Source organism: Patella vulgata, chromosome 5, assembly GCF_932274485.2.
Source record: "Patella vulgata chromosome 5, xgPatVulg1.2, whole genome shotgun sequence".
Taxonomy (NCBI): Eukaryota; Metazoa; Mollusca; class Gastropoda; family Patellidae; genus Patella; species Patella vulgata.
The window spans coordinates 15,522,653-15,537,349 of NC_065883.2; the positions used below are offsets into that span (position 1 = coordinate 15,522,653).

The 14,697-nt window shown below is 35.5% G+C and overlaps 1 protein-coding gene across 3 annotated transcripts; it reads left to right on the top strand.

Moving 5' to 3' along the window:
• The first annotated feature begins 981 nt into the window (after nt 1-981).
• LOC126822656 (molybdenum cofactor biosynthesis protein 1) lies at nt 982-14,183 on the top strand. Of its 3 annotated transcripts, none has more exons than XM_050551639.1 (10): nt 982-1,296; nt 1,954-2,098; nt 2,766-2,933; nt 4,018-4,250; nt 6,125-6,196; nt 6,637-6,789; nt 8,728-8,838; nt 9,555-9,675; nt 11,208-11,255; nt 12,054-14,183. In XM_050551639.1, the coding sequence occupies exons 1-10, from the start codon at nt 1,108-1,110 to the stop codon at nt 13,130-13,132; spliced, it is 2,319 nt and encodes a 772-aa protein (XP_050407596.1). In that variant the 5' UTR covers nt 982-1,107; the 3' UTR covers nt 13,133-14,183. The 3 variants fall into 3 exon arrangements, with proteins under 3 accessions (XP_050407596.1, XP_050407597.1, XP_050407598.1); XM_050551640.2 differs by having other exon boundaries at nt 11,208-11,281; nt 12,054-12,194; XM_050551641.2 differs by having other exon boundaries at nt 11,208-11,301; nt 12,054-12,165.
• Nucleotides 14,184-14,697: the final 514 nt, after the last annotated feature.

The following is a 14,697-nucleotide window of genomic DNA, read 5'->3' on the forward strand; positions in this document are numbered from 1 at the left end:
TGTATCAATATACATTTTAATAAACCCTGTGGTATATGGTCTCGATCAATATATATTTTCGCAAACCCTAGTATTGTGTGTTGTGTCGTAAATTGCCGTATCAATGTACATTTAATAAACTCTGTGAAACTCTGTAGTAGGTGTCCCAATCAGTGGTATGTGTTTCTATCACTTGTTTTATAAACTCTGTGGTATATGGCCGTATCATTATACATTTAATTAACTCTGTATGACCCAATAAGTTATTTTATAAACACTGCGATATCTGATTGTATCAATTGTATTATAAACCCTGTGGTATAATAATAGTAATAATAAAAACTTTATTTAATGAGGCAACTTATTTAGTTTGCAAAAAACCCCAACCCAACTAATCTTCATAATATGGTCGTTTCAATATACATGTACATTTAATAACCCTGTGGTATATGGTCCGAACAGTTGTTAAATACACCCCGTAGTACGATACGGTTGTATCAAAATATATTGTTTTATAAACCCCGTGGTATATCGTCGTATCAATATACATTTAATCAACGTCGCTGTGGTATATGACCCGAAAAGTTGTTAAATAAACCCTGTGGTGTATGGTTGTATCAATTGTTTTATAAACCCTGTGGTATATGGTGGGGTCAATTATTTTTTTTAAAATATGTGATTAGCCAGCCTTGTTGCAGATGATTGTATCAATAAACTTTGTCGATATGTTTGCGTATCAATAATCTTTATGGATATATATGTTTAAACGTTGCATCCATGGGTTTGTATATTAAAATATTTGAATAGACTCTGTAGGTATATGGTCGATTCAACAGTTTAACACACTCCATGTATGTATGTTAGGATCGTAACAACCTTGTATAGTTTAATATGTTTTCATTAACCTGCAAATCTAATAGGGTAAAACTTTTCTAATATATAATATGTGATGTGCAGAGCAAAATTAACTCTTGGTTATCCTGACAGAAAATGATACGACCTTGACCCGAAGTGGGATGTGTTGCTCGAGGTTTATGTTGAAACATGATTTTCCAAGTTGTTGAATACTTTAAAAGAGACAACATGGTATAAGTATCAAGTACTTTTTTGTTTTAGCATAGATCCGAGATGACAGTCATGTTAGGTCGGTCAGGACTACAGAATTTAACCCTCCAGAGCAGCCGACAGGGATTAATAGGCTATTTCAGTGAACTGTTAAATAACGGGAACTGTGTCAGAGGCTCTGTTCGGGTTGACCAGGTTATCCGACCACATAGCTCCTCGAATAGTCCCAATACCAGGACAGAGTCTGATGAGGTAAGTAGTTTATACAACTTTTTTATTGCCAATAACTTTGAGAAAAATAGCGGAAAGTTCCAATGTATGCCCCCCCCCCCCGAGAGCCCCACAAACCAAAACATGCAACGTAATAGTAGCCTATATTAAATTTGTGGTTCTTATTTGTTTATTTAGTTGAGTTTATACAGAACTCTATAAGTTATGAATTCGTGTTAATAATTGATACAACCCCTCACAAAATATCCAGTTGTATCAGAAAGAGCAAGGCCTAAATCTAAATTGATGACCACCATAGCTAGTTCTGAATCTGAGAATCTGTCATTGCATAAATTTTATCTTATCTCTAGTTCTACATGTATATAGATTAATGGCAGTGCATAAGCCATCTGTCACAGACTTTGTGCAGTCAGTGGCGGCTCTAACCGCTGGTGGTTGGAGGGGCAAAGCTGGGGCAAAGCTGGGGCAAAATCCTAGGTTAACGGGGCAATGGTACGAACAGGTACATTTCCCCACTGCATGATCAGCTATTAAAATCCTTCACTATCATGGTTGGTGCAGAAAAGTAAACATTTCATTATATATAAAAAATAAATTGATGAACAGCTATTATGTTCCACTGTACAAGATATCAAAACTATTGGACATTTTTATCCAGCTTGCTGTTATTTATTTTAGAATGTTAATGATTATGATGGACCGTTTAGAAGCAAGAAACTTGCAGAACAAACAATTAGACCATTTTCTGAGTTTTTAACAGATACCTTTCAAAGACAACATACATATTTACGCATTTCATTAACAGAGAGGTGTAATCTTAGATGTAAGTAAGGACTATCTTTCGATTTGGAAGATTAAACAATTTTTGCCCAGATTTGAATTAGGCTATGTATTTTCGTTGGTAATATTTTGGTTTGCTATAAACATGATTAATGGAATGTTTAGGATTGATGTTCTCTCAATATTAATGTTTTGATTCTACTTCATACTCTAATTTCAACTGACCCAAAATTTATTTATCTTATTAGTATTTATCATCCCTCTCTCATCATCAGGTATCCTGAGTGATAATGAATTTTAAGATGCATTATGTAAGATTTAGATAAAGTGCTAGCTGTTCAAAAATAGATAATACAAAATGAATATATTAAAGATTTCATTCAAATTACTTTATTCTGAGCAAAGTTATCACTGTTTGAAGTCTTGACAAGATATGGCATAGATTGTTTATTATCGTAGCAACAGTACTTGTTAGTCGAGACTAATATAAAGTAAACCTGGATTCATATTTTTAAATTACACCAGTAAAAGGTGATCGGTTTCAATCCATTTAAATCTTGCCATCCGATGGTCTAAAGGGTTGATTATAGGCTTGCCATGTGAATATGACAATTTATATAACATTTGAAGCCAAAGTAAAGACTTGCAATAGGCGGATTTATCTCTTCCTTAATGCATCTTTAATATATTTATACCTGATTTTCGTACAGGTCAGTATTGTATGCCAGAAAATGGAGTGGATTTGACGCCCAAAGATGAGCTATTATCAACCAATGAAATACTCAATTTATCTAAATTATTTGTTAAAGAAGGAGTACAGAAAATACGATTAACAGGGGGTGAACCTCTAGTTAGAAAAGATCTTATACAAATTATAGGTTAGTTGAAGTAAATCCATTTGAATATTTTCTTTTCTGAGCAATTTTTATACTGTTAAATAAGAAATTAATATGAGCAAGGAAGAAATGTATTATCACTAGTTGTATTTATTTCATTACACATTTCTATTCTTTAAAATAAAATACCTATTTCATGACATTTTAATTTGTTTAAAATCACTTATGAAATTATATGTATACATAAATAATTAAAAATATGAAATCTGTAAGTTCTTTACTTAAAGTTTCATGTGGTACTCCACACTCATCAGAAGAAAAATACAAATGAAGTTTGATTACACAGGGCATGGTAACGGTTGACGGGCGTGACAACGGTTAACGGGCGTGACGTCAACAGTATACAACAAAACATAACAAATTATTTAAGAAAGATATTACTGAATTATAACTACTAAAACATCTGTGTCTTACATGAACCACCGTTTGTTGAATTAGTTTTCTTGTATACTGTTGCTCGCTTGGAATCGGTATGTTCTTGGTCGTATAATACATATTCAAACTTTGTTGATTCCATTTTCGTTTCAGCGAATATACATATATTCTTATAATTCAAGCTGGATTTTCATATTAAAGTTGTATTGTTTATGAGCGAAATCTGCCTATTTTTCTCGCTTTAAGTGCTATTTCGATTATTATTTAGAAATTTGTTGCTCAGTAATAAGCAGTAATTGTATTCCATAGAATTGTGACCTGTATACTCTAGTTCAATTACTAAATGCCATTAGAAACAAGCCCATAATGATTCTCAAGTCCTTCTGATTGCTTAATATTTTATGGATTAGACCATCCTTGCAATATAAAGTTAAAATGGACATCATGCTGACAAGCAATACTTCTTTTATTATCACATGGCAATGGTATTTGACCAAAATCTGTTTCTTATCAAAACTCCCAACACCCATCATAGCTTTGCTCAAAATAAAGTAATTTGACTGAAATTTTCAATATACTCATTTCTCATTATCTATTTTTGAACTATTATAGCAACGACGTCAATGTCTTTATCTAAATCCTACATTTATAATGCATCATCAATAAATAATATTTTATTTTGTTTTTTCAGAAGGCCTTAATTCTTTCCGACCATTAGGTTTAGAAGCTATTGGTATTACTACTAACGCAGTAACATTGTCCCGTAAACTACCTCAATTAAAACAAGCTGGTTTAGATCAGATTAATATAAGTCTGGACAGTTTAATTCCCGCAAAGTTTGAATTTATCACCAGACGTAAAGGATATGATAAGGTTTTAAAAGGAATAGAAACGGCTGTAGACCTTGGATTTCATCCTGTTAAGGTAAATATATGTGATATTAATTACATGTCTTATGTATCGAGTGAGCCACAGGGGCTCAGTGAGTTAGGCACTGGCTCAATAACAAAGAGGTCTTGGGTTTGCTCGAAGTGTTGTCCGAGAAAGTTCCTCAGGATTTTCTGTTGTGGTGTCCCATTTTCAGTGGTACACGACGGTGGGCCTGACAAAGAACAGTTTCTAGTCATTTGGATGGGACATAAAAATGAGGTCCTGTGTGCACATTGGAGTGCACATAAAAGAACCCTTGACATTTGAAATTCGAAATAAGAGTATCGCTGCTGCTGGGGAAAAAAATTTCTCTCAGCACACTCTATGGCGTATGCCCATCTTCATTAGCCTAGTTGGTGCTGAAAATAAGGAAATTAAACCCAATTTCATTTCATTTTGAATGTTTTGTTTGTTAAATTTACCTTCTACAAGTTGTGCTAAGTCATTGTTTTGTGCAATGTCATTGTTTTGTGCTATGTCATTGTTTTGTGCAATGTCATTGTTTTGGTAAGTTAACTGTAGTTACTTCCCTTTACCTACTGGATTTCCCTAGGTTCTCAGGATTACTGACAGCAAAAGACTCCTGTATGCAATTTAAATCAAATGACCTGAAGTGACCTAGTTTGTGTTGTGTTCTAGCTTTCATTTGTTGAAGCACTGCATACACTTGGTCTGCTGGTCAAACTAGTAATTCGCAACCAGTAGATTTTTCCAAATTTATATTGTTTCCATCTTGGTTTACTGGGGGGTTGGATGGCCGAATGGTTAGCACGTGTGCACTGTATCATAAGGCCTGTCATTGAGTCAACCAGCGTGGTTTTGAATCCCCGGTTGTACGTAACAAGGAGTAGGGTCGCGTGTCCAACCTTGTGTGTTTTCTCTGGGTCCTCCGGGTTTCCTCCCACTGCTAAAGACCCCTACGCACAAGCGAATTATTGAAATAAAAAAATTAAAACCAAATTTTGGTCCTGAAATGATCTAGTTTGTGTTGGACGTTAAACCCCATTAAACATACATTATGCAAGAGCTAAATCTGATTATTGCAAGTCTTTATTTAGGCTTCAGATGTCATAGAAATTATATATTAGATCTTTATTTACACAACAAGCACAAAATTAACTCTGTAGACCCACGGATGGCTTGGATTCAGCTTGGATTTAAACGGGATTTCGTTGACTGATTTAATTTTAAATGGCGTCGTGATCGGAGATTAATCATTACGTTGACGTCATACTCCCGGATTGAGGCTAAATGATAGAGTGTACGAAGCGAGGCCGCTGTTGAGCGATGCCTTAACAAATGACATCTAAAATATTTAAAGTGCAATAAACTAATACAGACGGACAGGTCTTCTGTCTTAATAATATCAATAAAAATATTTTTATTTCCCCAATGGCAATAGGCACGACGCCACTGGTGTATATATAGATTTATCATAATTGTATTATAATATTATTATGTCCTATATTCAATTGATTTAATGCATGCCCAAAATACAAGTAAGAATGAATATTTACCCTCTCACTCATTTTGTCCAATTGTTATAAAAATCCAAAAAGGTAAAACACAAATTCGGATATGATGACAGCAGACAAAAGACAGCAGAGATTATGTAGGTGGAATTAACGCCTGTCAATGAAATGATCGGCCATACTAAGAATCGGTGAAGATGGAATTCATTTCCATTTCTAGTCAAAAATTACACTGGTGATAACTATGTTCAGAATAAAGTAATTTGACTGAAATTTTCAATATATTCTTCTTTCATCATCTATTTTTGAACTGTTATAGCAGGAATGGCTAACTCCTTATAAAAATCTCCCATAATGTATCTTTAAGATTAATCTATTTATCATTTTCTATTTCAGGTAAACTGTGTTGTAATGAGAGGTTTAAATGATGATGAAATTTGTGATTTTGTAGCATTTACAGAAAACAGAGTAAGTAAATTCAAAAGCCAAAAGTCTTTCAAATGAGAGAAAATCAGTGTGTGTTATCTCTGTGATCAATAGTTCGAATTGGGTCAAGTCTGGTCAACACAATGCCTCTACTGTTGTGATAATGTATGCAGTCCTAGGAAGGCAAATTTTTACCTTTTATTAAATTTTACATCTGTGGACCTTAGTTTTTCATCCCATCCAAACAACTGAGCAACACTTTAGTTGTCAGCCCTGCAGGCACTGGCCTTGACAAATGAAACCCATTCCTGAAAATTATGGTCAGGAGTCCACTACCCTTACCACAGGATTATTGCGGGCCCCACATAGTTCTAAGCAGTAAAGATGAAAATAAGGTTTAATGTCAATTCAATACAGCCAAGTCATGGCGCAAATAAAGTTAAATTTTGATTTTAATAATTTCGTATTTCTCCCAATTTCAGAATGTTGATATACGTTTTATAGAATATATGCCATTTGGTGGTAACAAATGGAACTTTCAGAAGATGGTGTCCTACCAACAAATGTTAGATACCATTAAATCCCAGTTCCCTGATTTAACTAAAATAGGGGATAAAGAAAACGATACATCAAAGGTACGTCAGCCTCTAACCCCCAATAATGTTGAAAATGTATAATACCCTCAGACTCTAATACAGTCTGGTACATATATTTGAATTATAGCATAAATTACATCCAAAATATGATTTCTTGCTTTATAGTAGCAAGGATACAGGGATTTTGAAGAGAGGAAGACAGACTGAATGATATTAGACCTACAATAGCATAACAAAGGAAAAGAAAGTCCCCTCCCCTTCACCCCTCGAAAATTAGCGACAGTGTGTTGCATGTATTTGATAATATACCATTCAAAAAAAGTAGGGGATATTTGATTTTGGGGCCATAATACTAAAATATGCAAATGACTACGAAAAAAGTCACTATAGAACCTAACAGAAGAAACATTTCCAGTTACATGTGACGCCCAAACGCACCAATAGCTACCGCATGGAATGCAGGTGATGCTTGGGATCATCATGGGGGTCCAACCCAAGATTTGCACGACTCTGACTTTGAATGTTACAGTCATTGTGGCATTGAATTCCAGGGTGGAAACATCAGTTTAATTGTTTTAGTGACCAGAAAACAAATTTTGATATGCGTCGGCTTACCCAAAATGAAAGGTTACGTGTCCTTGGCATGCTACAGATCGGACGATGAATGTTTCTCAGTCTGTCATAAGCAGGCTATGGTCCAGATACCGTGATACACAATCTGTACAGGACAGACCACGCTCAGGTCGACCAAGGGCGACAACTCAAGCCCAGGATCGATTTATCCGTACCTTGGCCTTGAGAAATCGTGTCATCACAGCAAATCAGATCAGCGCTCGTCTTCAAACAGACACTGGTGTGAGAGTGAGTGGCCAGACGATTCGGAATCGACTGCATAGGGGTCACCTTCGCGCCCGACGTCCTCGCGTGATCCCTTGTTTGAGAGATCATCACATTCAGGCAAGACGTCGTTGGTGTAGGGATCGTCAACACTGGGATAATCGACGCTGGAGCAATGTGATGTTTTCAGATGAGTCAAGGTTCACTGTTGATTTTTTGGACAGACGTAGGAGGGTGTGGCGTCGTCGAAACGAGCGCTTCCAAGACGTTAACGTCATCAGACCTGATCGATTTTGGGGGTAGTTCTGTTATGGTGTGGGGAGGCATCACTGTTGCTGGAAGAACGGCTTTACATGTTGTTGCAGGGCGTGTTACAGGCCAGTACTACCGGGACAACATCTTGGCAGTCCATGTTGTGCCGTTCGCACGACGTCATGGCCGCCGTTTCATCTTCCAGGATGACAACGCAAGATGTCACAGGGCCAGGATCGTTACAGGTTACCTCCAACAACAGAACATCACCACATTACCTTGGCCAGCACTGAGTCCCGACCTCTCCCCCATCGAGCATGTCTGGGACATGCTTGGACAGAGGTTACGTCAATGTCAACAACGTCCTGCCAATGTCCAAGAACTTGCTGCTGCGTTGCAACAGGAATGGGACAATCTGGACCAAAATGACCTTAGACGTCTCATTAGGAGTATGCCATGTCGGATCAATGCTTGTTTGGCAAACAGAGGAGGATTTACCCGTTACTGACTTGGTTGTGATGCTGTGGTAACTTTGCTGTTTGACCCCGGGTATCATTTTACCCTTATAATGGTCAGTCTGTGCCTTACTTAGTCTAACGATCATTTGGAATAAATCGATGAATGTGAACTTCATTTCATTTTGTCATTTGTTTCTTCGTCAGTTTCATTAGGTGACTTTAATAACACTTAAAAATAAAATATCCCCTACTTATTTTGAATAGTATATATAGATATATACTTTTCCAGGAAGAAGTAGAGGGGACTTCCTTTGCTATTACACATAGCGCTAAAATGCATTATGGTACACGATTCTTAATATTTTTGGGTATATAATACTGAGAGTTGAATTTAGAAAGTTTTTAATATATATATGTTTTATTTTATCAGGCATATAAAGTACCAGGTTTTAAAGGTCAAATAGGATTTATAACGTCTATGAGTGAACATTTCTGTGGAACTTGTAACAGACTAAGATTAACAGCAGACGGGAATCTAAAGGTGAGTTACATGGCTATACCCACCTTCTGTACCAAGTCTGCGATACCATGACAATCCATCCAAGTCACCAGTAAACGCCAGTCATTTCTTTGATACCATGACAATCCATCCAAGTCACCAGAAAATGCTATAGTCATGTCTTTGATACCATGACATTCCATCCGAGTCACCAGTATATGCTACAGTTGTGTCTGTGATACTATAATATACCATTCGAGTCATCATTATACGCTATAGTCATGTCTGTGATACCATGACATTCCATCCGAGTCACCAGTATACGCTACAGTCATGTCTGTGATACCATGATACCAAGTCACCAGTCTTTCTTAATAAATGCTACAGTCATTTCTGTGATAACATGAGAATCCATCCAAGTCATCACTCTTAATGAGACAGATGAATAAAAAATCATGTCCCCTTTAGTCGAAACTGATCAAATATAACACAGAGCTTGATTTGATACTGCTCGAATTCTATACATATACGCACGTAAATGAGCACAAAAAAAATTCTCTCATGACATCTGATTTTATCAAATTCTCAGTTAATCTCCCAGACATTGTCTCTAGCCCAGACCCCCTACTTCTCAAATTCCTGAACGCGCCCCTGAACAAATACTTAAACTGTATGTTCCAACCTTGTCAGTATTGATCCCTTGTCAAAATAAAGGACTGAAATGAAACCATGGTACTAATTTATATATTTGTATTTAGGTCTGTCTTCATGGTAATGCTGAAGTGTCTTTACGAGATGCTTTGAGAAATGAAAGTTCAGAAGAAAAAATGTTAGAAATAATCGGTGCTGCTGTTAAACGTAAAAAGAAACAACATGCAGGTATGTCTTTCAGCTGAGTGGGGGGTTGGATGGCTGAATGGTTAGCATGTGTGCGCAGTATCATGAAGTCTGTCATTGAGTCAACTGGTGTGGTTTCGATTCTCCGGTTGTTCGTGACAAGGAGTAGATTCGCGTGTCCAACCTTGTGGGTTTTCTCCGGGCCCTCCGGTTTCCTCCCACTGCTAAAGACCCCAAGCGAATTATGGAAATAAAATTGAACCATATGTTAGTCCCGAAATGACCTAGTTTGTGTCGAGTGGACGTTAAACCCCATTTCTCTCTCTCTCTCTCCCTCTTTCAGCTGAACTGACAAAGAAAGTTATGATCTTTAAACATTGAACTTACAACAAGGCTGTTACAACCAATCGGGTAGCCAGGTTAGGAAAGGAAATGAAATGAAATGGAGTTTAACATCCTACTGTTCTGCACCAACTGGGCTAATGAAGACAGGCACACCCCAAGCAGTGTGCTGTCAAGAGTTCTTTTACATTCACATCAATGTGTACATGGGACCTCGATTTTTCATCTCATCCGAACGATTATACATTGTCCCTTGCCAGGCCCCCAGTCTTGCACCACTAACAAGGAGGAACTTCGCTGGAAATCCAGGTGAACTTTCTTGGCCAACACCAACATCGAACACGGGAACTTCAGGTTAGCGAACCAACATTTGACTCACTGAGCCACCGAGGGGAAGCAAGCACATAAAGAAGGGTGCAAAGTAATTTTACCTTCATTATACATTATTTAGTATTGGTGGAATAAAGTTCTTCCAATGCCATGTGATAAAACAAAAATTAGAGAGCTCGAGTGAACTAAAGAGTGCCCATGGGATCGTTCCTCCCCTTGCTCTCACCTTATCTACGCTACTGATATTATGTTTATTTGTGGTTAAAATGAGAGTTTGGATGTCAGTATTATCCGCTTTTTTGTCACTTGCGTTTACAGAAAAATTATGGAAATTGATAAACATCGCAGCTAACATCACCCCAGTTGAATTGCAGCCCATGCAGCCCCATTGGATCAATGTTTCCTATTTCAATTTGTCTGCTTCGGCAGTACACGCAGGCTAACAAGATTGAAGAAGTCAGCTATAATTATGCCTCATTGGTGTGGTCTATTCCTTTAAAACTTTCGCTTCTTATCTATATAATAAAAGTCCTATTTTTAATTTGTAGTAAAAATAAATGTGATACGAATTGAAACCGTTACTTGATAATCGAGATTATGTAGGTGGAGTTAACGCCTGTCAATCAAACGGCCTGCATTCTCGTAGACGGTGAAGAGGGATTTGACTCCTATTTCTAGTCAAAAATTACAACGGTGATAACTTTGTTCAGAATAAAGTAATTTGACTGAAATTTTCAATATATTCTTCTTTTATCATCTATTTTTGAACTGTTATAGCAAGAATGGCAAACTCTCTAATAAAATCTCCCATAATTTATCTTTAAGTATCATATGTATTTTTACTGCTGTTGTCATTTAAAATTGTCTAAAACTTGTAAACATCTTTTTATTTAATTTTACAGGAATGATAAACTTATCTAAGATGACAAACAGACCAATGATATTAATCGGTGGGTGATCAACTTTCCCTCTACAAGTATGTAATGTTTCATATAGGCAGTAGTATTTCTCTTTCAAATAATAATCTCCAGAAAGATAATGAAATCTGAAAAACAAACACAGTCTCACAGATTGTTGAGTTGATCAGTTGTGTGTGTAGAACAGCCACATGTAAAATAGTGACACTTTAACGAAAACTTTAAAAAATCGTTAACATTTATTTAAAAACTTTTAAATTCAAAACACAATGTCATAAAAATTACAATTTATAATTGATTAAAGGAGCTGAATCGCTTATATTTGGGACCTAGAAATTGACACAAATAATGTAATATGAATGTATATAAACTGATTTACATTCAATCGTTTCTGTTTTTAACATAATTTCAAATCATTTATGTTCCTCATAATACGCCAGAAGTATCAATCGAATGGCAATCTCTAGCGTCTGGTTATTCCAGTCTACACTGATAGTATTTGTTGTGCATGCTCTCCAGATAAGAATATGGGGTCACTGTTTAACATTATTTGTGGAATATGTCTAGCCTCGTTCTTTGATTCCCTTGTTACAAATGACGCTGAAACGCATTATGAAACATGATACGTGTACCAATGGTAAAATATTTATTTTGTCTTAAATATTGGATAGCAGAAGCCCATCTTTTCCCGGTAAGATCACAACATCAATGTTGATTTAAATTGACAAATAATTTGTGTTTTCAATGTCGAATACTTTGGATGATACTGAGATAGAGACTTAGCTACTTTAATTTAATATTATAACCAATTATTATGATATATATTTATAGATGAATCAAATAGAATTTACAAGAATCAGAATGATGAATCAACATTCTCAGATGATATACCAGTGAATATTGTGATAATGACTGTTAATAATTATTATGATTGTGATAAATATTTTAATACTTGTTTTAATTGTGAAAATAAATCATATATGGGTGCGCACAATGTGAAGGCTTCATTGAATCATAATATTATTGAAGAAAATTGTAATTTAAGTAATTTGTTTAATGGACATAATCAACTTGAAAATATTCGTCAAGCTGTTTTTGTAAATACTGTTAACAATAGTGACAAGACTATGACTAATAACCATATCGAAAGGCAACCAGGAAAATATTTTGAATTTGATGGAGAGATTCAACCTAAAAACAAAGTTGATTTTATGAAAAAAAGTGGATGGAACTTTTCTTTAGCAGAAATCTTTCAAAAACACCAAAAATCATATACAGGGTATTCATCATATAGGTTATTCTCATCTGATTCTTCAAATAATGGAAGTTCTGAACAGAGTGATCTCCCTTACTGGGAACAGGACAGACGTCAGAGATTCAGTCAATCTAAAGATCAGTCAAATAGTGCAGATGACATAGTTTCTCAAAAGCAAGAGGATTCTTTAACTCACACAGATATGGAAGGGGAAGCCAATATGGTGGATGTTGGATGGAAATCTAATTCTAACAGGACAGCAGAAGCTGTCGCAACTATTCACCTCGGTGATGTGGCATTCAATTTATTGAAACAAAACAAAATGAAGAAGGGCGATGTGTTAACTGTTGCTCAAATTGCTGGGGTAATGGCCGCTAAAAAAACATCCGATTTAATACCACTATGTCATAATATTAACTTGTCTAAAATAGATGTTAAGTTTGTGTTAAATGATGAAAAAAAAAGTGTCTCGATCCATTCTTTGGCTAAGACTTCTGGGAAAACAGGAGTCGAAATGGAGGCGCTGACTGCGGTCTCTTTAGCTGCATTAACAATCTATGACATGTGTAAAGCAGTAACCAAGGATATGGTAATCAGTGATGTTAAACTTTTATCTAAAACTGGTGGAAAAAGCAAAGATTTTTATAGATATTAATGTTTATTAAAGAATGTATTTTGAAACATTTGGAATATAAACAGAAAACAAGTATGTGCATCCTATATTTACCAGGAACCGAGCATGGCGTCATCACTGACATCTTGGAATTGTGACAACCATCGATCAATGCCTGATTGTCCGAAGAACAAGTTTCATGATGATCATACTGTAATTGGTGGAGCCTTAGGCTTCTTTTGAAGAGCGTTGACCTTCAACCCCCAAGAAGAAAAGCAACAACACAATGTGCAGTGCTTTGGGGACCAGTTCCTGATCTATGAATAGTTCCACTATAAAACAGTGTGCATTAAGAATTGAATAAAAAGTGCTAGAAAAACATTTAGTTTCACCAAAATATCTTTTAGAATTACCAAAGCTTATTTTATTTCTGTTTTTTCCAAACACAAGTTTCTAATATTAATAATAATAGTGAATTTGTATATTGCCTCTTATCTAAAACTGTTGTACTCAATAGTGCTGAGCTGCACTGTCAGGTTTGGTATTCACAATTAAATAAGCTAGTCTTCAAGCATGATTTAAAGGACTTGGATTTTCTGGCTTCTTTTATAGTTTCTGGGAGTTTGATCCATAATCAAGTGCCAATTTTACTATCATTTATTTCTAAGTTTCTTTAATTTTTGTTACTTTAAAATAAACCTGTTTTGTGGCATATATTACTCTTTTTGAAATATCATAAAAAAAAGTGGTAAAATGCTGTTGTTGTTTTTTTCATTTTTTAAATACTCCTCCCTAAATCATGAAGTACTCTGCCTCCTTGTCTGTCAAAGGTCCCAAGGGTTGTGATGAAGTCTACTTTGAATTTACAGGGTTAATTGTTAAATTAATAATCATAAAGTTGTTTTAGTTTTAGTGATGAAATAGGCCCTGAAATATTATTTTGAAGCATTTATTGTTAAATAATTCTGTTTCGATTTTTTTGAAAAATTTATAAACATGGTCTTTATTTATGATGTTATAAAATATTGTTAATGGAATCATATATTATATATCAAGCTGAATTTGATTAATAAATACAGTATTTTATATCTTTTATGATTTTTGTTATTTAGGATTCTGAATTGAGTAATGTGTTTAAAGGATATAAATCTCTTTGATTAATGTTACTCCCACGACAAAAGACACCCCTAAACGCAAGTGGATTATTGAAATAAAATCGCACCATATGTTAGTTTTTGCCTAGTGGAAGTTAAAGCATCTCTCTCTCTCTCTCTCTCTCTCTCTGTTATCCAAGAAAACAGATAAACACACAAAAATCCAATGAGGTGTAGCTATTTTAAGACAAATTAATCCCTATAACATCAGTCACATATTGCACCTTTTCAAGGGGCAATTTATTTCTGATAGAGTTCAGTGGCAAATGAAATGAAATAAAATGAGGTTTTATTGTCCTACTGTTCTGCTCCAAACTGGGCTAATGAAGACGGGCATATGCTATACAGTGTGCCATGATGGAAATTTGGCCTGGACAGCTGGACTACGGCCTACTCTTATATCGAATTACAAGGGATCTTTTACGTGCACGCCATTGTGTACACGGGACCTTG

Bases quoted from the DNA above. Each gene is read 5' to 3' on its own strand.
- LOC126822656 (XM_050551639.1), top strand. From the start codon at position 1,108: ATGACAGTCATGTTAGGTCGGTCAGGACTACAGAATTTAACCCTCCAG. The intron at 2,099-2,765 runs GTAAGTAAGGAC...ATTTTCGTACAG, and splicing joins AGAGAGGTGTAATCTTAGAT to GTCAGTATTGTATGCCAGAA. The intron at 2,934-4,017 runs GTTAGTTGAAGT...TTGTTTTTTCAG, and splicing joins AGATCTTATACAAATTATAG to AAGGCCTTAATTCTTTCCGA.